The sequence below is a fragment of the Musa acuminata genome, chromosome BXJ3-6 (assembly GCF_036884655.1).
Source record: "Musa acuminata AAA Group cultivar baxijiao chromosome BXJ3-6, Cavendish_Baxijiao_AAA, whole genome shotgun sequence".
Lineage (NCBI taxonomy): Eukaryota > Viridiplantae > Streptophyta > Magnoliopsida > Zingiberales > Musaceae > Musa > Musa acuminata.
Window position 1 is genome coordinate 36,623,074 of NC_088354.1, and position 21,904 is coordinate 36,644,977.

General features: G+C 36.9%; 2 protein-coding genes across 9 annotated transcripts; one reads left to right on the top strand and one right to left on the bottom strand.

Moving 5' to 3' along the window:
• Positions 1-1,936: 1,936 nt before the first annotated feature.
• Positions 1,937-10,831, top strand: LOC103989423 (glucan endo-1,3-beta-glucosidase 4). Of its 8 annotated transcripts, XM_065153193.1 has the most exons (7): positions 1,937-2,072; positions 2,228-2,599; positions 4,384-4,543; positions 6,501-6,614; positions 7,342-8,598; positions 10,400-10,427; positions 10,517-10,831. In XM_065153193.1, exons 4-7 carry the CDS (start codon positions 6,551-6,553, stop codon positions 10,656-10,658), a joined length of 1,491 nt encoding a protein of 496 aa, XP_065009265.1. In that variant the 5' UTR covers positions 1,937-2,072; positions 2,228-2,599; positions 4,384-4,543; positions 6,501-6,550; the 3' UTR covers positions 10,659-10,831. The 8 variants fall into 8 exon arrangements, with proteins under 8 accessions (XP_065009265.1, XP_009406531.2, XP_065009264.1 ...); XM_009408256.3 differs by lacking the exon at positions 4,384-4,543; XM_065153192.1 differs by lacking the exon at positions 4,384-4,543 and having other exon boundaries at positions 10,522-10,831.
• A 1,007-nt stretch (positions 10,832-11,838) lies between these two features.
• On the bottom strand, positions 11,839-21,687 carry LOC135641571 (DEAD-box ATP-dependent RNA helicase 37-like). Its single transcript, XM_065157028.1, has 7 exons — positions 21,536-21,687; positions 20,595-21,437; positions 20,393-20,476; positions 17,977-18,219; positions 16,596-16,763; positions 16,305-16,418; positions 11,839-12,488 (listed from the first exon to the last, which is right to left on the bottom strand). The coding sequence occupies exons 2-7, from the start codon at positions 21,345-21,347 to the stop codon at positions 11,961-11,963; spliced, it is 1,890 nt and encodes a 629-aa protein (XP_065013100.1). The 5' UTR covers positions 21,348-21,437; positions 21,536-21,687; the 3' UTR covers positions 11,839-11,960.
• Positions 21,688-21,904: the final 217 nt, after the last annotated feature.

A 21,904-nucleotide genomic window follows, 5' to 3' on the forward strand; every position in this document is an offset into this window, starting at 1 on the left:
TTAAAACATCTGGTATGTACTGTTACCGTAGCAAATCTTGATGGACTGCAACAGCTCTCATATCTTTTGTACTTGTAGACAAGGTTTTGAAGATCCTATCATATCGATTTTTTTGCTAGACTAGTTGTTTACTTTGTTATGGTACTTTGGAGTGCCTAAAACATCGATGGTAAAGCTTGATGAACTGCAACAGTTTTGACAATTTTACTTGAACACTTGGACAATATTTTGAACCTCGATCCGACATCCGTTTCAATGATTATATGAAACTACATATTAGTAAGTACCAGTTCTAAATCTTTCTAATTTGATATCTTTGGCTCTTCACAGGTAAAACAGGAAGGCAATCAGTTGCTGGAATCCTTTCAGAACTTCAAGGTCACATCATCAGGACACTCTCCACATAATTGAGATCAGCAGCAGAACAAAGGCTGGGTCCAATCCAATGTATTTTTCACTCGACTTTCCTGACCTGGGACCAGCTTCTATTGCTGCGTTGCGACCTTGTCGAGGCCACAGTTCATGCAATCATCAGATGCACTCATTAAAGAGATCAGTCATGACATTTAGGCAGTGAGCTTCTTGTTTTGATGTGAATGGTAGAAGTCAAATATTCACTTAGGAAACTTCTTTAGAATCGTCTCTTCACCTTTCATTAGCTCTCAAATGTCATTTTCTTCTTCGTTTCTGTTTGTCGTCTTGATACTGACTCATCAATGTACACTCTTATTGGGATTATTTACGGTCTATTCTCAGACTATCATTTTCAGTTCTTCGGCACATCGACCCCATTGCATTTTTTTTCAAATATAATCACTACTTCGATTTTCTATTTTTGAAAAAAAACATAATATGGATTCCAGTCAGTTGCTAAAATATTGTTTGAAAAAGTTTCTTCATTATAGAAATTTTTTTTTGACTTATAAAGAAAGTGAATTAACTTTAAAAAAATAAGCGACGGATATAACAATCGTAAATCTACTTTGCATGTTAAGTAATAACAAAAATATAAATCACATATTTTTACTACGAAAGTGAAACATTAATATTCTCATGACTAAAAAGATAATTTTATAAGATTAAAAATTTTAAAAAAAATATTTTTATTGAAATAATAAGATTAAATATTTTATTTTCATAATTATAAAGATCGAGATATTAAAATTAACTAATCATATAATTAGCTCCTCCTTTTTTTACCGCAGCTTACAAGTGAATACATAGTCCTGAATGATTATTCTCTCTCCTTATTGTGCTGTATCTCTCGCTCCAGCTTACCCGTGAATACATAGTTGAAGGCAATCTTCTTGAATGATGCATTCTCTCTCTCTTATTATTATGTAACACTATTGCTCTCTCCCTCATAATTGCTCACACATTAGCTCAAAGCAATGTTTTTGAATGATGTTTTCTCTCACATTATTGTAATAGTAACATTGTTTTTTGTTTGTTTGTTTTTGCATGTGCCACATAATGTCAGAAGGAGAAGCATCTCGTGAACGAGGATTCAGAACATACCATCCTAAGATTTTAGGATCAAAATTGATCTTCATCACTTATTCTTAATATTGGATCGTTGTGGTAAAAAATAAGGAATATCTTATCACATTCAGTTGTTATGACAGTCGAAGCATATATTTTCTCTTGCAATAAGAAAAAAACTAATCTTTGATAAGCAAAACGATTACAGCCAATTCCGTTCTTATCCAACTTGGGGGGTAAAACTAGTTGAGAAGGAAAATAATGTGTTGCGGTTAAGTCTCTTACTCCTTCAAAGAGAGAAGGATCGAATCAGGTTGTTCAAGTTTTGTGAAGATGTAATGGAGAGCGTGGCGTACAAATAGATTATGTCAGTGGGGCGCTGAGTTTGTCAGTTTTTTTGTCTGCTTGGATATATGTGTAATTTTGCTCGAGCAAATGAAACCCAAAACCCTCTTTGGATTCTGCTTCTCTCTCTCTCTCTCTCTCTCTCTCTCTCTCTCTCCTCGCTGCTGGGCTGTAGCACACTCAGTGCCTTTTTGTCTTCCTGTTTCCACACTGTCTCTAAAATACTGTTTCTTCTCTTCATCTTGGTAATGAGGACTAAAAACCTTTTTTTTTTTTCTTGTCCTTGCTTTTCTTGTCGATAGGATTGGAGAACGCTCCTTTCTTCGACTGTGGGTGGAGTGGTCGGAAGAGGTGCTACTTCTCTCTAACTCTGTTTCATGTTTTTCTTTCTTCCTTGCAGTTTTCTTTTGGTTATATGCTTTCGAGATTTCTCTGGGCTTCTGAAACACCTGCGGGGTTTTACTGCCTCTTGAGGTCTGGAAAAATGGGATCTTTGTTGTGGTGACTTTAGATTTTTGCTCGAGCTTGTGGTCTGTTGGAATTTGGAGATCAACTTAAAGCTGGCTGTCGATCGAATGTTGTTGTGCTCCATAATTTCTCTAGCTTATTTACTCGAGTCACCCAATAGAAGAGAATTCTTGGGTGGACTGATTGGTTTCCATGTTTGTGCCGCTTGAACTGAAGTAGCTGCTGGATCAATTCTTAAGATTCATCGGTCAGGAAGATCATCCTATTCTCATGAGGATAACGCTGTCAGTTGGTGAACTGGGAGGTACTAGTTGTGTTTGTCTTCTGGTGCTTTTAAGTTTGTCGTTCTTATAATTGAGCAGTTGGGGGAAAAAATTGTAAATTTACTACTTGCAATTCAGAATTATATGATTCGTTTTATTAACTCATATTTGTATATACAAGCAACGGGAAATTATAAACCAATGTTGTAGTTAGCAAACGATTTATTTTTCTGAGATATCTGTGACTCGATTAGGTATGTGTGTTCTTGTAGTGCATTAAGAAACACTAGTCCGGATTCTGACAATGTAATGCTGAGTTTGTCTTGGAAACTGTTAACATTCAAGAACCATTGAAATAGAAAATTTTCTTCTACTCTGAACACAAGTCTCCTATCTTGTCTGAGAGCATATGATTGCATCACTACTTGTTTTTGTCCCCAGCAGGGGCAGGATAACGAGAGCATGTACTTTCTGAGATTATGCTTTCTTGTAGCTACATACTCAAAAGAGTCAACCTTTCTTGTTGATTTTTATTGTGATCACTTGGGCCTTTGAATTCCTGCTGCACTATCTTTTTCTTTCAGTACTATGAAAAACCATGTTATTTATCAGGGCATAAAAGCAAATGAATCATCAAGATACACATGGTTTATATATAAGGGAGGAAATCTTTAGCTAAATGATAAAAAGCCAGAAAACTTTTAGCTCAAAATATAGTTAACTTCAAGAAACAAATGAGAAACTTGGAATTCTTTGCTTAAATTCTTTATTTATTTACTAAGCAAAATATATTTATTGCAATAATTTCTTCTCTTGTAAGCTTGACTGGTTAACTAATCCAACCTTAGAAGTATCTTGTTGAAACACAGAAGGCTTATAAGCTTACTTCTATGATTACTTAGTATATGTTATTTTTGTTCCGGGTGCCTTTCTTAACCCTTCTAAGCAAACAACAATCACATAAAAAAGCTCTGTTGTGACAATAATGGTTTTCCTCAAGTCTAATGGAAACATGCTTGTCTTGAAAGAGGGAGTTTCTGGAAACAACAAGCTAGAAGTTTGCTAGGTGTTGGTACACAAAGTTTATAAAAACTTCCCTTCCAGATATTGGCTGGAGTGCTAACTCATGAGGGATGGATCCAACATCCCCAATTTCCTTTTTCATCAAAATACAAACATCTAATCATATGTTTTACTACAAAGGCAAGGACAACATAACAACCAGGTCATTGATGTTGTCCAATAATAGTTGTATATGGTTGAAATCAATGGATTTGTGATCTACCAGCCCAAACTGATATTTCCATGGTTCTCATGTTAGAGCCTTACTAGATTCATGTGCTGTTGGGTTCTGGTCATATCTGAGAACTTGATCTAAGTAATTGTCCAAGTAAAAGTTAATATATTTTCTTTTCCTACCCCAGTGTGAATGAAATGGACCTGAAGGACTTTGGTAAAAACATCCAAATTGAATTATTTTTCTATGTGCTCCTTATACTTTATTATCTTTAATACAACAATTACAACCCATGATGTCCCAACTCACTTTATTATCTCTAGTCATTTGGTAATATCTCCTAGTGTAACCATTTCTTTTGCTTCTTTATGTTAAGCATATATTTTTGGACAACTACCTCTATCGGACTATATTCAAGGCTAGCTTTTGAACCATAAAATGTGCAAGAATCGAGGAAAATATTGACAAAATTCCTTCTTCCTTCTAGCTAACCATGCATAACTAGATGCTCTCTCAGCATGATCATTCTTCAATTTTGGTGGCACCTAGCTCATCTGCAGTCAATTTGATTGGTTTTAATTGATTTAGGATGGATGCAACCAGTTTTAGCACTAACTGGTTCTGATTGGTTCCACTGGAGTTCTACACAGTCCCAGCTGGTCCTGAACTGATCCTTCTCAATATTTATGGCTGTCTGGGTGATCTTGGTCATATCTAAAATATCTGCATCTCCCCAGTCCAGCCAGATGTATGATTTCGAGTACAAATTCCATGGCTGATTCCGAATCTTATCCTGTTTCTGTAAACTTTAGTTTATTTTTTAATTATCTACTTTAATTTAACATTTCCTTGTCCATCTTGTAACTTAATCAATTTACATTTTTATTAGATGAAGAGATGAGCAATGGAGAAAGACGTGATAGAAGAATAATAAAAAAAGTTCCAATTATGGTTGTCCATATCGTTTATTCCCTAAAATTGGGAGAGCATCTCTCTTGTGTATGGGTTTTAGCTCTCATGCTGTGTGAGAACATTATCTCATCAGAAAGCTAGCTCATTTCAAACAAATTCCAAGTTTACCAGTTCCCTTGTAGTTGAACTTTGTATTGTTATGCATGATCTGATTATGAAATATATTGCACCATCATCTAAGTTTAACGTTGTTGCAATTGTAGTGGTAGCTTCACTACATTCTTCCATGCTATTCTCATAAGAACTTTGGGACTTTTGGCAAACTTGAGGCATACAGAGCTTGTAAGACACATTTACTTCCCTTGTGCTAGCCAAGAGGTTTTAAATATAGTTTATTCTAATATTTGATACCCTGCATAAAACATCATATAGGTTGATTCTGCTCAACCGCTAGTTTTTCATCTCTTACGGTTCAGAATCTTCAGATGATGTTTCAGTTTGGCTTTCCCACACAATAAATTATTTCCGTTCAAATTCAACTATTCTATGACTGATGATTTGTCGATCATAGATATTGATGCCTGTTATAAGCATGTTCTTCTCCAATTATGTGTTGTGTTAGCCAGTTTTCAGTGTGTTACATTACTAGCACATGTTTGCTGCCAAGGCAAAACTAAAGGTTGTGGTGGCTCATCTAATATTTGGATTACCATAACCAGATAGGTAAAAGTTCTGCATCTGTTGACTTTTAACTTCATGACAACCACATGGAATTGAGATTAAAGACTTTATTTCTAGATTAGGCAAGACAATCACTTATTTGGACATTGGAAAATGTTGAGAGAAGATGAAGAGAGGCTAAATACATATTTGCAGAGATAAATCCCTCCTCTCAACTCTATTTCTTTTATCCTTTCTCTTAGCCTCTTTTTCTATTTTATCCTCTATCCACTAGCTTCAAAATGGTTGCTACGTCTAACACCTTTTTAATTGTTCTATTTAGCTTATAGCCCTTTATTTCTTTTCCACTTGACAAGGACAATAGATAATCGATAATCTTATCTCAGGAACCTTTTTCTCACTTTTCCTATTGGTTTCAGATTTCAGCAAAGAAGCAACAATTGACACCTTTCTTGCTTTAACTAGGATTTCTCTCATATTTTTTACTGTATACAAGAAACAGAGATACAGTAGCGAATCTTTCAATTTGCTTCATCTTCATGATCACATCCAGAAGTTTTTTTCCCTCTTAAATCATTACTTGACTGAGAGAGATTGACCTTGCACTATATCGAATTAGATATTTGTTTTACGACACTATATCTTCTATACAGTCTCCAAACTTAAAAAATACAGATTTTGTTAAATTTGGCTCCCCTTATTAATGGAAATTCATGGCTATGTGGCCTGTATAATTTATGGCTTATATCTTTTTTTTCAGTTATCAACCTCGAATTTGTCTTTAGTTAAACTGATTATTATGGTCACCTGGTCATAGATACTACTGCTCACTTGGTTGCAGCTTTTGCTAGTCACTAATATGTCCTTTTTTTTATTTCTACTTTGTTGCTAAAATCTCCCCACAAACTTTTAAATTATTTCTCCCTTGGTTGTCATACGTGAGTTATTGACACAATCTTATATTCCGAGTTTTTTCTGAGCTGTTACAATTTAAGAAAGAGAACTTGTGGCTTATCTATCACAATATTTTGGTATGCTTTTTTATCTTAAATTATTTCCCAGTTACTTGTTATTTCATTTATTGAACTTTCCTGAATTCTTAAATTTGGTAGTTGAGGTTGCAAGCATCTTTGAAGTATTTACTGTGAAGTTGTTAAGCCAGATGCTGCCGAGAAAATGGGAGAAAATTATATTTTTACTTATCTTTATCTTCTCAAGTGCTTCAGGTATGTGTATTGCCATTAATTTTAGTTTTCAATTTGGGATAGGAAAATTTTTCTTATGTACTTTTAAATCCTTCATATTAGATCATATTCCATCTACACTAGTATTAGACCAAGATCATTTCAAGAACCAGGAGTAGTTTTTCGTTTCTCTTGATTTTGTTGAAGCTTGATCCATATGGAATAATGTGTTCTTGCCATTTCCCCTTTTGTTAGTAGATTATAAGTGTTACTCTGGTGAGAATTTCCTGTTATTCATTTCTTATTTTCTGGATTTTTTTTTTCTTATGGAGTTTGAGTTGTGATGATCGGACAAGCCCAATTAAACTGTTCGACTAGAGGATCTCTTGATTATTTCCCTAAAACTTACCTTAGTTTTTATTCTCCCCTAAAACTTAGGTAAATCATTTTTTAGAAAGAAAAAAAAGGAAAAAGGTTAGCCTTTGGCTTTTCTCTGTTATTATTCTGATTTTATTTTGGCGGAAGTCATAAAAATCCTTTGTACATTGGTGAAGTGTAAACAAAAAACAAAGTCATGGAATGCCTCCTCTGTCTATTCAGTTTGTTTAGTTAGTATTCGAGTTTTCTTTAGAATCTTCAACCTTCTGGAACCACTCCATTGTTTTTAAACTAGTACAAGCTAGCTTTTTACTCTATCTTTTCATAGTTTGCTGCGTTTTCTTTTTCTCTCTGAATATACTTTGAATTGATGATGGTGCAAACTTTTTAGGTGCATTTATTGGGATTAATATTGGTACTCAAATGTCCAGCTTGCCATCAGCAGCAGAAATTGTGTCAATTCTGAAAACTCAGCGGATCAAACATGTACGTTTATTTGATGCTGACCACCAAATGCTGAATGCCCTGGCAAACACCGGGATAGAGGTTCTAGTTGGGGTTCCCAATGATCAGCTACTACGGATAGGAGAGTCTCAATCCGAAGCAGCTGCGTGGATCAACAAAAATGTTGCTGCTTTTGTTCCTGCAACTAATATCACTTATATTGCTGTTGGCAATGAGGTGTTGACAACCATCCCAAATGCAGCCCTTGTTCTCATTCCAGCTATGCAATTCCTTCATTCTGCTCTTCTAGCCGCAAATCTTAACTTTCAGGTTAAAGTTTCAAGTCCACAGTCAATGGACATGATTCCCAAACATTTTCCTCCATCAACAGCATCCTTCAACTCATCATGGAACTCCATAATGAATCAGTATCTTCAGTTCTTGAAGAACACAGGATCATCTTTCATGCTAAATGCACAGCCCTATTATGTTTACACCAAGGGACAAGGTATTTTTCCCCTGGAGTATGCCCTGTTCCAACCTCTAAAACCAAACAATCAGATTGTGGACCCCAATACAAATTTCCACTACACAAGCATGTTTGATGCAATGATCGATGCTGCTTATTACTCGATGCGATCACTCAATTTTTCTGGCATTCCTGTGATTGTGACAGAGTCTGGTTGGCCATCACTAGGTGGAGCCAATGAATCAGATGCTAGTATTGACAATGCATTGACCTACAACAGCAATCTTATACATCATGTGCTGAATGGTTCTGGTACACCAAGTCAACCGACGATATCAGTTAGCACATATGTCCTTGAGTTGTTCAATGAGGATCTTCGACCTGGACCTGTTTCTGAGAAAAACTGGGGGATATATGTTCCAAATGGGACTGCACTGTATTCTTTGACTTTTGGACGTATTGCTGAGTCGAATGCTGATTCAACAGGTTTGGTCGGAGTTTTCTGTGTGGCAAATTCTAGTGTGGACTCCAATGCACTGAAGAAAGGTTTAGATTGGGCTTGCGGACCTGGTTCAGCTAACTGCACCGCTATCCAGCCAGGACAAGCATGCTATGAAGCTGACAATCTTGTAGCCCTCACCTCCTATGCATTCAATGATTACTATCACCGAACTCAAGCAACTGGTGGTACCTGCAACTTTGGTAATACAGCCATGATTACCACTACTGATCCCAGTAAGCTCCTTTCACTCAAAATGGATATAACTGTTTTTTAAGATTGGATACCACATGGCTGCTCCCTTGTGCCTTCTTTTTTGTGTTTGTAATACATTTCCTCACTACTTGTTTATTAGAAAATCGATAAAAGCGGTCTCTAATCCCTGGTCCCTATTAAAACACCTGAACACATCCTACTTTTAACTTTTGCTTTTATTATGTTTTCACTCTCATCTTTTTCTCTTCTTCACAATGCTCCTTATGTCATTTATCACTAGCCTGTCTCTATCGAATTACCATCACTATCTTGTTATTACCTACATACACACGGATGGACCTCTGTCCCCACCACTGTTCTTTGCTACCATCTTCTGTCTTGGTAACTAAGTACCATAAATCTCATTCTTACACTGTTAATTTATCATGCATTGATGTTCAGCATGCTTTTTGTCGTCTTCCATTTCCACCCTTCTGGTATGCCTCTTCGACCATTTATTCTTTTATATTTAGATGGTTGTCTTCTGCCATTGATTAAATATGTTGATGGTGGTGGCTCCATTTGTGATCTTGAACTTAGTTCTATATGGCATAAATAATTCACAAGTTTTACAGTAGAATTCATAAGAATAACTTCGGAACCCTGAAATTACACTGATCTTACTTTCACCAACAAAGACATTTGTCGTTGGCTATATGTTTCCAGCACTTATTTTTCTTTCGTCATTCAGAATGAACTGATGGCTAAGTCCACTAACTTTTTGTTTTGTGGTAATCCCAATTTGGTGTCTTGGAAAACAGAATTCTCAATAGATCATTCTATTGTCCTGTGAAAGACATATTTGTGCTTGTTTTCTATCTCCCAACAAATTGGAGGGTTATTCTTTTAATCAACATGAATATCTTCTAGGATGCAGAAAACTGTGCTTTTTTTATTAACTCTGCATTACATCATTATTCTAGAAATTTAATTATCCAACCATTTGACATTTGTTTTTTTCAACTCGCCTTATATGTTACTTGGGTCTTACAATGAGATGCTTAGTCAATTATTTTGGACTATTCCTGATCATAACCCATCGTCATTATTTGCATTATCATTACTAGTGTTATGCCATTGTGTTCTATTGCGAAATTTGGGGAAAAGAAGTTAAGAAAACTAGCCAATATTGAAAATGTCAAATTACATGTTTGCTGTCGTAAAGGTAATGATGTACTTCACATAGATGCATTTTCGTTTTTTGAGTAATTATATGCTGTTTTTGCCTTTATCTATTTCATATGGTAAGACAATCTTTAGGAAATTAATAGTGCCTTATGATGAATATTGTAACTAATTTTTCCCTTTCTGGTGAGTAATTGGAAAATTGCCAAAATTTTCTAGCTGCTTTTGAGCAGTGCTTGATTTATTTTCTCTTTCCAGATAAAATTGAATTTGGGAACTCAGGTTGTGCCAATATAGTATGTTTCGTGTTCTCAATTTTATTTTCTCATTTCTGACTCCCTTGTTATTTGGTGGCTGGATTCCGTTAACCCAATAGCAAAAGGAGGTAAAACAAGAGCTCATACTGCCGACAGTTAGTTTTAGTGATTGACACCTGTTATAAGTTTCCTACTATCACACGTAAATTTTGTAGCTGCTGTTACTATATATTATCATGATGTAAACACAGTGCCTTTTATTGGTCCACATATACATGTAAATATTTGACTGGTTGTAGTGGTATCTTTCATTGTTACGGTATCAGTTTAACGTTGTTTTTTTTTCTGTCGGAAACCCTAATGTTGGCATTTCTTCTACCTAATTCGGTACACTTCACAGGCCATGGTTCGTGCATCTTTTCTGGAGGGTGAGTGATGGCAGAAAATTTTTTAGTCTGTGTTGTTTAAAGACTCAATACCCTTCTGGTTTCTTATGACTATTTGATTTCAATTGCAGCTCAGGGTCGAGCACCAGCACAACCGGCAGCACCACAATCGGTTCAGCCTTTGGACCAGTAGGCGCTGTCAGTGAGGCTTCAAATCTGCAAGTTATCTCATTTGCATTTATCGTCGCTTCTATGTTGCTTCTTCTATTTTGACATGTAAAAATGCATATGATCATCAGTTCAGTGTGGTAAAGAAAGTGAAGGATTGCGATAGCCAGCTGAGGGTGAGCTGTTGAGTCCAATTGCATGTCCTAAACCAAACTATTCATCCTATCTGTATAAATTTGAGGCATGGTATACTTCTTTTCGCTGAGCCTCATTGCTGATCTTGGCATTGCTAGTGAATCTGCAACTTACAGCTTTGCCACTTGCTAGAAATATAATGTTTGTAGGTGCTTCAGTTGGTTTTTCTCTTGATCATTCATAGTTGAAACTCTGTTACTTAATGTTCTTTAAATTGCTCATGCTTGCATCATATATATATATATATATATATATATATATATCCATAAATCGGTAACCAAACCAGATCCAAGATCCATTCTAATATATCATATGTCGGTACACCTAAACATAAAAAGGTTGGGAGGAAGAAGGATGAGGAATCAGAGGGAGGAAGCATCCGGTGCAAGTTTTTGGATTTGCATCACACGGTAGGAGAGAAGACTGGCAATCTTTAATCCATCCAATTGATCCAAGTGGGGATGTTCATATGAGAATCCGGTGGAGCTCAAGCAAACATCAGTAAAAAGAAAGTGGGTGGGGGTGGTGCTGCCCACATTAACAAAGAACCCATCATGTTCCAACTATTTTGGAATCTGCTACCGCCGATTCTGCTGTGAAGCAATTCATCATCTCATACAGTGATTTTACATCATCAACTGATTACCACCAATTAAGATGCAGACAACGCTAACAAATAATTATCTCGAAACCCTAAATTCTTGGAGAGTACGACATACACAGGTTCTTCAAATCATAATAATAATAATACAGGCATCATGATGCGCACATGACAGCCTCCGAGATCTCTCTTCCCTTCCCCCTCAACACTTATTCGATGTTCAGAGAATTTACAACAAGAACTCTGACAGGTAATAATGACGGTAGAAAAGCCAAACTCTTTGCTCTTGTTTGATTCCCCACTGCTTAAACAGCCAAAAACACCATGTTTTTTTAAGATGAAAATAGCAGCCCCAAACATGATACACCTTCCCCCACTGATTCAACGAGGATGGAAAAAAGAAAAAAAGAATTAAAAAAAAAGAGACCCAAAATTAGAACTCAACATCCAAACGACAACCACACATCCCTTCCTGCAGCGGGGAACCAATTAGTAGAAGAGAGAATATTGAATGAGCAGAAAACACCAATGGAATAGTTACTAAATTAATCCTACAAGTATGGAAACCTATTAAAATTGTATTCCTGGAAAAAGGGTGAACATGGACCATACTAATCCCAAGCACTTGTCACCCCTGAACTGCCATATCCACCCCCGTAACCTGAAGATGCCCCATATGAACCTCCTCCATATCCACTGCTGCCTCCTCCATATCCACTGCTGCCTCCACCATAATAATCTCCTCCCCCGCCCTTGCTAGAGGGCTCTCTCCTGAAGTCACGACCACCGAAGCGGGCTCCACCAGATCTCCGGTTTCTACCACCACCACCACCATAAGAACGGGTTGCAGCAAAGCGGGAGAGCCACTGTGGCACCTCCTGGTTTGCTTCTTGCATGAGCTCAGATAATGACCTCGCCAAGGATGAGTTACTCTCATTGAAAAAGGCAGTGGCCAGACCGGTCTTTCCAGCTCTGCCAGTCCTTCCAATACGGTGCACATAATCGTCAATGTCATTGGGGAGGTCAAAATTGATAACATGTGCCACGTGGGGAATGTCCAACCCACGGGCTGCAACATCTGTTGCAACAAGAATTGGAGTTGCACCACTCTTAAAAGATCTCAGAGCCTGTTCTCTTTCCTGAAAATGAATAGATGATATGTCAATAGAGAACTTCTTTTAACAAAGGCTTAGCAAGTATTCTCAAGGGGACAGCATTCTAAAGATCTGGAAGAAAACATCAAATAAAACTCAACACAGAGCACTCAGTCATCTGACGTGAGAAGGCTCCTGACAATTTGATAGTTTTCAAGTTTTACATATTTTTAACTTGATGATTTTATGGACGATAGTCTGTATTTTCAAACTTGAAGGTCATATCATCCATCAACCCACTAGCAAAGTTAGCTAAATTAATATTGTGAAAAATACGACTGCAAGAACTACAACAATATTAAAACTGAAAGAGTTACAGTGATAGAAGATACATATGTTTTCATATAACATAAAAAAGATGCAAATCTTCAACTTGCATGGCCCTCAGTTAATTTCACCATTAATTTCACAAAGGAAGAGATTCAATTTGGATTTATCTGCATCACTCACTGCACTGGCAGATTTATCAGGAATTGCAAATCTAGTGACCTCAAACAAATATACACGAGTACAGTGAGGATCTTCAGTTTGACTTTTTTTTATTTTATGCATTATTACTCCATTGTCAGAGATTAGGATAGAATTTCAAAGTCCAAAATACACACAATACCATGAGAACTAATATTATGGTCCATCATAACCATAGTTCATAAGATCAGTACCAAGATCGACTAAAGACAGACAAAAATCAGCACAGATGAACCAGTAAAATCACATTGGTTAAGTTGAGAATAGATGAGAAAATAATTTAAATTAAAATTACCAAATAATAGAGAAAAATTCATTAAAAGCGATTATGATTCTTTTTATTAAAATATTAATCAAATCACACAAAAAAAACAATTTTCTGTTAATCTTGAAGATAATGATGAAACTTGTATCCTTAATACTTCTCTATTAGGTTAATTCAACGAATGCAATTTCAGACATCAGGCTTGTACCGATGACCGAACCTGTATGCATCCAGTCTAATGCCAGCATTCTGATACATGGTACATTGGCATGTATCATGGTGATTAGAAGAAGAAGAAGAAGAAGAAGAAGAAGAAAGAAGTCATCTTGGTAATGAGGCAGCCAATGAGTGGACACTGCAATAATAGTCTAGCAATGGTGATTGGACAATGCAGAGAGAGAGATGGAGCTCGTGATTCATGGGCAATGCAAAGAGGGCGATGCCTTTGAAAGAAAAAAACAATCGAATGAGCTGTCGTAAAAAAAAAAACCAAACTTCATTCGGAATGTTCATGAGACTTGAAATTAATTATGAGTCTCCTGACATCTTCAGGTTGGCATTTCTATTTATATAAGAGATTAAGAATTACTCTTGACTTCCCCTTTCATCTTCTAATGCTCTTTCCTCTGGGTTTCTTGGAGATGGATGATGAACATTTCAATAATGGTAATAGACGACAAATGCAATAATTGCATCAAATATCAAATATTATAGCAGTTGTGCATCTATCTCAAGTTTGAGTCAGCAGCTCCATTTCCTTTCCTCCATTTTAGCTTCCCTATTTTTCTTCTCCCACCCACTCTTTTGATTCTTTAATATGTAAAGCTAGCTGGAGTTAACCAAAGTTGGCAAATTTTGGTTGAGGTCAAGAAATCAGCCTTAATAAACCAGCCTTTGATGAACCAATATGAGTTGGGTGTATCTAAGACCATCACCATATTCAACAGCTAGTTTCTTCAAACTCTCCAAATTTGATTACTTCCCTCTATTTCTTCACCCACTCCTCCCTACTTTTTTCTGTTGAATATGTCAAGTTAGCTATTATTGGCCATAGTTGGCCAACTCCAGTTAATTCTAACCAAAATTGGGCTACAGGGTCAAGAAGTCAGCCTCTGATACAAAAATGAGCCGGGTGTATCTAAGACATCACCATCTCATCTATTAGCTTCTTCCAGCCTTTTGAGTTTGACAAGGGAACAAAAGTTAACCTTGAAAAGAAGTTAGTCCTAATGCTGAGGAGCCTCACCCTATTGGACATTGTTTACAATCTGATCCAAAATGAACCTAGATGTGGTGAATCTAATGTATCATCGACAGGTGAAGGGTCCTGGTATTTTGTGAATGTAAACCAATTTCTCCAAGCATCTATATGAAAGCTGACTCTGAATTTTTGTGTATCAAGGACAAGGTAGACTAATTACACTTTCAACCGTTGGTGCAATTTGTGATAGGATTCACACCATATTTTCTGTAGTAATGTGTGGATCCTCCACATTGAAGCCAACACTCATCTACAAAATTACAATCAAACAATTAAAATTTAATAATGTTTAATTGATGGCAACATACATGAATTTTATTTGAGAATTGTGTTACCACGACACATTATATTGGCATCATACCTCAGTATGCTAGATGACTGAGCCACTCTCAAGACAAGCATCCCTTAAAGATCATAGGGAATTATATTAATTTCACATGTCAAAAGACTACCTAACGAAATCCTTTTACCTCACTAATAGCATAGGTCGTATTAGTGATATTTAGTTCCAACCCAATGATGATTATAAAAAGGGTAAATAACAGGTCAACTTCAGTGAATAGATTATATCGGTACTAGTGTGGATTACAACAATCCAACATTTTGATCTTTATTAAAATATGCATATCATAATTTATGAGGTATAAAAATACGAAAATTAAAAATTCTCTTTTACCTAAACATCTATCTCATCTTCGATCAATGATACAAAATAAGGGCTTAGATCTCTCACGATCAAGAACAATCTTCATAATCACCTCCCTAACAGTATGGATTCATGGCGGTTAATGTAGCCCATCCAGGATTTGTTTTCCATGTAAACCTAGTGCACGACTAAGACAGACGTTCAACGGTTACAATGATATCAAACACTACATCACAAAATTTAGAGGACAAAATATGCTTCTTCATGATCTTCTCATCAAATATGCATTTATATGTATGAGCATACACCAGCTAACCACTCTCACCAACAACCAATTGTGTTATTTTGCGCATAAGGAAACTTCGCTTAATTCACTTCTAATCTTCTGTTGACTTCCACAAGTTGGTTTTACATAATTGATTGAAAATTTGTTCTCTAGTACTATTTCATTTCTAATCTAACCTTCTACAGATTGCCACTCTCACCAATGACCATTTGTGTTATTTTAAACATACGTGAACTCCACTTGTTTCACTTATAGTCTTCTATTTATTTCCTCAAGTTGCTTTTACATAATTGATTGAAAATGTGTCAGCTAGTGCTAGACTCGCGTATCAGCTTCTAAACTCTTAATGTCTCACATGAAAGAAGAAGAAAGAACACCTTGTGGCAGATGCAGAGTTTCAATTAGGTTACAACAAGCTCCACCATGGTTTCCTGAAACACTGCATTTCAGTTTATTACATGTGACCATGATTACATGATATAATAAATATGAGTGAGAAGAGAAAAGAACTAAAAAATAATGAACCCACAGTTTAGTTCCCAAATGATTAGGAGACAGATGGACGAAATCTAACATTGCCATTGGAGTGAAACCTTCAAATGGAACTATCAAGATCCTATAGATTTTTTTCAAAAAGATTAAATAAAAATCACACTTTTTCATACTGCTGAATTTACTGCAGAGAAAGAGAGAAAAAAATGATCACCTTCTATAGCATTCAGCATGGCAGTATCATCCAGAACAAAAAAGTCCCAAGTAAGACGAGCAATAAACATTACGGAATCCAAGATGTACAAGAAATAAGCTTCTAGAAGTACTGTTAAGCTAACAAGGCAGGTCACATTGATAATTCAGCCATTACTAGATTTAATTACCTGCTGAGTCCTGTCCCCATGAATAGTGGTTGCAGGAAACCCATTAGTACAAAGCCAGTGTTCCAATGAATCAGCTCCTCTTTTTGTCTCAACAAAGACCAAAGTTAGAGCTTGCTGCAGCAATTAAAGTAACAAAAATTCAGTCATAATGAGAAAAAGTACAATTAATACAAGATAATATTACCAAGAAAAAAACAAAAGAAAATTAGAGTATCTGAACACTTTTGAGTGGACAGAGCCAAACAAAATTTTAAGACCAACATAAGGATGCAGTAAATAGGTTGGTCTTACTTTTCCATGGGCACCACTGTCTCTTTGGGCATGGAGTAGGTCCATAAGGTGGCTTCTTTTGTCCGAGTCAAGTACAAACTCCACTCTTTGAACAATCAAATCAGTACTAGAACCAACTCTTCCAACAGCAAGAAAGATGTAATTGTAAAGGAAATCAGAAGCCAATCTCTGCATGAATTAACTTTGTCATGTTGACATATCTTAGAGATCAATAATTTATTAAAGAAAGAAAAGGGGAAAACAATATAACAATGTAGGCCAATGAGAAAAATTGGAACTTGTCAGCGTAAACATATTCTGAGGCTTAATAATTGCTAAAGAAGCAGAATCAAAGGCTGCAAATAGTCAGGTAACAAACCAATGGCCCATAAACATATATTATCAAAAATAAGCACCAAAAAATGTGCTCAACTTTCCAACCATTTCAACCTCAAAATGAGAGTTCTGTAATGCAGCAAATATTGAATCTTCTCTACCCTCCACTCTCATCCATCAAGAAACTGCTTACATATACTTTACCCCAGTCTGACATACATCCTAGTCAAAGATATTAATATTAAGAAATTTGACAGTTCTCATTTAAGCCAGTAGCATATTCACTTCTCCCTCAGCATAGTCCCTAGTTATCAAACCATTAACAATTCCTATTATTCCTTGTCCTTATTATTCAAACAATTTATTTCTCCAGCGAGAATGACAGCTAGCCTATCTGGGTAAGACTCTGACTGACTGATAGAAAAGTCCAAGATCAAATCTCATACTCACACCATTTACCATTTGGGAAAGAAAAAACTTCTCTCCAGCTTATCTCAATGACAATGGACCACCACACTTACCATTTGAAAAGAAAAAAGAGACTTCCCTCCAGCTTATCTCAATGACAATGAAGACCACCAGCAATGCATTTATAACAGCATCCGACAATAGTAATTGATATAAAATAACTTTAGATGCTGTATAAGTAGATCTAAAATCCTAATCATAATAAAAAAAATTTCTAGGTTAATTGCACAAGTCATACAAGGCATAGAATTTCAATAATGGATATCTGAAAAGAATATATAGCACTTCTCAGGTAAAGATATCCTATACGACCATGCAAATGCTCCACATTTCTGTCATGTCCCCTAAGAATCTGAATCAAGAACCAATACTTACCAATGCTGAAAAAAAGATAGCAGTCCCCAAACTATAAAAAGATCACACATCATTACTAGAAGCAGTCACAGTAACATGTAGAAGATTACCATATATTCTATAACAACAATGCTATGTAAGTCACAGTGACATGAAGAAGATTGCCACATATTCCACAACAGCGACGCTACATATTATGACCAAGTGCCCAGACAAAATTCTTTTAACAAACTGGTAGACAAACCTGTATTTCTTTTGGAAATGTGGCACTGAACAGCATAGTCTGCCTTTGACCACATGGCGGCATGTCCATTTGTTCAACAATTCTTCGAATTTGTGGCTCAAAGCCCATATCGAGCATTCTGTCAGCCTCATCTAGAGCCAAATATCCAATATGTTGCAATGAAACTCTAGCTCGCTCAAGCAGATCCACTAGACGACCAGGAGTTGCCACAAGAATGTCAACACCCCTTTCCAAGTCTCGCAACTGCAGATATATATAATCAGTAAAAGAAGCATAACTCTAGAAAATGAGGGGAAAAGACTCACAAAAATTCCAGTATCTTACTTCCATGTTACTCTACAATATCTAATCATATTGGAAAAGGATAGTCAAATTTAGAGATACAAAATAGTTGGACAAGGAGCTCCATTTAGAAGTTGTCATCCAATAATGCCACAACATTAATTTACAATCATGGACAAAAAGATGCACTTAGAGCCAACTTTTGCATGACATAAATATACTACTCTTCAGTTAACAATAATCTACTGGAAATTCTATTTTCTTGTTCAATCAGACAATTAATCCAAAAATAAAAAAGCAACAATTACAATAGCAAATACAATAATATATCGTATCAACAGGATCAGCCATCATATTCTTACCTCTCTTCCTTATCCTCACTCTTCTGGTTGTTCTTTCTCTTGTTTCCTCTTTTCTTCCCAGCATATTTATTTCTCTTCCGTTCCCCTCATCTTGTACTTGTCAACTTCTTATAATAAGCAAGTATTCAGTTTCTCATATTCATCCTTGAGATTTCATTTACTTTTCGTTCAAGTTACTATTCCTCCTGTTTACTCATTGTTCAACATTTTCACATATAATTCTGTCCAAAACAAAATAAAACCATCTTCTAAAGTCATATATTTACCATCACTCCTTCTTTGTTATTCTATGATTTTCACTTTAAAATATGATGTCTTGTTTCTGAAGGTGTGTCATTCTCCACACACCTTTGTTTCACCCTTAGGTCAATATCCAGATTGCTAAGGGTCCTATAGTCCTACTAAAGACCTCGTCTGGCCAACAAAAATGTTAAACAATTACAAAGGGGCCCCTTCTCATGAATATAGATATGTTCCACCATGAACAGATGGTTTGATTCCACCGATTACACCTACCAAACACTTCCCAGGAACAATTTGAATGACATCATGCCTACCAGAACTTTGTTAAAGACAACCAAATTGATCCATTTCAGAAATAAATATCAACCTCAAAACAGTTTTCTCATTTATAGTACAAGCATGCTGCTACTAAGAATCTTGCAGTGTATTGTTCAAGGAACTGTATCTGGAAAATATTTACATGTCACTTGAGGGTACACCTATAAACAGAAACATGAGTATAACCATGCAACGAGCAGGTGAAGATTCAGATGAAAAGGTAACAACAGCTAGTCTCAAAGAAGCATCAATTACATCTTTCCAAAAACAGCAAGTCAATGCAGCACCAGAAATTAACAAAGATGCAGAAAAAAAAAAGGCAAGAGACAGCATACGTTCATTGTCATATATTTGTTGTGACCACCAGTCATCCATGTGACCCACTCAATGATAGAGCTATACTACAGTGGTTTCATCAGATTTAAGCTATTTATCTCACAGTTAATAATTTTTTTAGGTAAAATTGTAAAAAATTGGAATGTTTGGACATAACCTTCAGTCATTTTGCGGTGCCTTTAGAAGATATATTTCAGCAAATAAATAAGGAGCCTCCAAGATAGGTCAGAACTTATAATTGTTTGTTAAAACTTCAAGGTGTATTAGCACACATTTAGCAGCTTTGGAAGACAAATAGGGACGTGGGTTTTAAATCCAAAAAGTTCATAATGCACAAGCATTTTTATCCTAGATAGGAAAGAATTCACTTTATTTGTTCATACTCCGACCTCTTTCACAACAAAGGTTTCTACTCTATTAGAAATCCACACCTAGATCAACAAAAAAGAAGAGAACAATCAGAACAAACTGCACAACATAGTAACAATCTCTATCTTTTTAACCTACATTTTCCTTTCTTTTTTTTGCCAACTATTCTCGAATAAGAAAGCTTTTCCAGATCACGATCAATGCTAATCCTCAAGAGCATAAATTTGTAAACCTGATGGATTACCCCAAAAGAACCAGTAAGTTATCCAAATCTAATAATATATTTTAGTTTCCTTTTCAATTCCTCCAGCAATGAATTCAAGTTTAGAAATAAATGTAAATCAAGTACAAAATTACAGATAGACAAAGACTATGAACCATTTGTAATCGACAGTTAATAAATCTGTGGATGACAATGATCAGATATTAGAACAGCATCCCACAATTTATATTCTACTAAGAGAACCACAAAGCAAGTGCCAACAAGAAAAACATGTAATAAGAACCTGTTGATTGATTGGAGCCCCACCATAGGCAACGACGACCCTGACACCGGTCTGATAGGCAAACTTCCTAGCCTCCTCGTGTATCTAAGGTAGCAAAAACAAAAACCAACAGAATAGAAGGTGACATAGACGCAAATAGAAAGAATAACTGACTAAACAACCAAAAAACAATTCCCTGTAAAAGGGATTGGAGGAATCATACTTGAATGGACAGCTCACGGGTAGGTGATAAAATTAGTGCATGTGGATAAGCAGTCCTCGATCGTATTTGCCTCTGTGCAGGCGGTCCTCTCATGATCCCACTTATGATCGGAAAGCAAAAAGCTGCCGTCTTTCCCGAACCTGTCTGAGCACAGGCCATCAGGTCCCGACCCATGAGTGAAATCGGGATTGCGTAGCGCTGGACAGGGGTAGGCTTCACATACTTGCACCGCCTGATGTTCTCATTCAGCGCATCGCCCAGATCAATCTCAGCAAATGTATTCACTGGTGGAGGCACATTGTCCCCGCTCGTCTCTACGGGGATGTCCTCATAGGCGTCAAAGTTGATACCAGAATTCTCCTGGCTATCGAATACCTCCTCGGTGGTCTCATCATCGTTCGCAAAAGGGTTGGCCTCCTGCTCCCTCCGGGAGTGCCAACCACCGCCTCCACCTCTGCCGCCACCAAAGCCAGGGCGAGCAACATCACGGATGGGGCCACCGCCCCATCGGTTTCCACCGGCAGGCAGGGCACCAGATGCAGGTGGTTGCCTAGCGCCCGATGGGCCATCGGCAAGGGGCAACGCCGGAGACTCAACGGACGGCGGACGGTTGCGAAGATGAGGAGGGACGTAGGCAGCGCGACCACCGCGGGAGGGGCCTACGGCGACGGGGGCAACGTTATTCGGAGAGGCGCCGGCCGCGGCTGCCGAGGTCTCGGCGTTCGCGACTGCATCGGCCCACGAAGATCGCATAATTCGGGAAGCAAATCCGGATCCTTTTTCAACTCAGGTCTTCAAGAACGAAACAGATCGACGCAGCTACCCACCCCAGAAGATTGCACCCTTGCGACACAAAACGAGCATCAAGATCAAATCTTCGCACCCAAGGAAGAACAAGCATTGATCAAAGGAAGGGCAAAGGAATTAGAAGAGAAGGATACCTGACGAGCACCACTTCAAACCCCGGGACGGATGGAGGAGTCGTCGTCGTTGGGAAGAAAGAAACGAGAACGTCGGAAGAAGCAGAAACCCTAATTTTATTCAAGAACGCGTGAGCGAAATGCCTCCGACCGCCTTAGCTTTTCCCTCTTTTTTTAGGGCGCTCCTTATATAAATTGACCGATTAATTGCCGAGAACCAAAAATAATCACGCAATGTGAGCTCGGTCAGCCATTTAAGTGGGAAAATAATATATCTTGAATAATTGGTCTTGAAATATTGTTTATTTCTTAAAAAATTAGAATCTATTTTCAAACAAAAAAAAAATCTTTTATGTTAGATTTTTTCTTTTGGTCTTTCCTCAAAAGAGT

Bases quoted from the DNA above. Each gene is read 5' to 3' on its own strand.
- LOC135641571 (XM_065157028.1), bottom strand. From the start codon at position 21,347: ATGCGATCTTCGTGGGCCGATGCAGTCGCGAACGCCGAGACCTCGGCA. The intron at 20,477-20,594 runs GTATGATTCCTC...TTGCTACCTTAG, and splicing joins CCCGTGAGCTGTCCATTCAA to ATACACGAGGAGGCTAGGAA. The intron at 18,220-20,392 runs GTTCTTATTACA...ATATATCTGCAG, and splicing joins GGGCTCCAATCAATCAACAG to TTGCGAGACTTGGAAAGGGG.
- LOC103989423 (XM_009408256.3), top strand. From the start codon at position 2,566: ATGAGGATAACGCTGTCAGTTGGTGAACTGGGAG. The intron at 8,599-10,399 runs GTAAGCTCCTTT...TACACTTCACAG, and splicing joins GATTACCACTACTGATCCCA to GCCATGGTTCGTGCATCTTT. The intron at 10,428-10,516 runs GTGAGTGATGGC...TTTCAATTGCAG, and splicing joins TCGTGCATCTTTTCTGGAGG to CTCAGGGTCGAGCACCAGCA.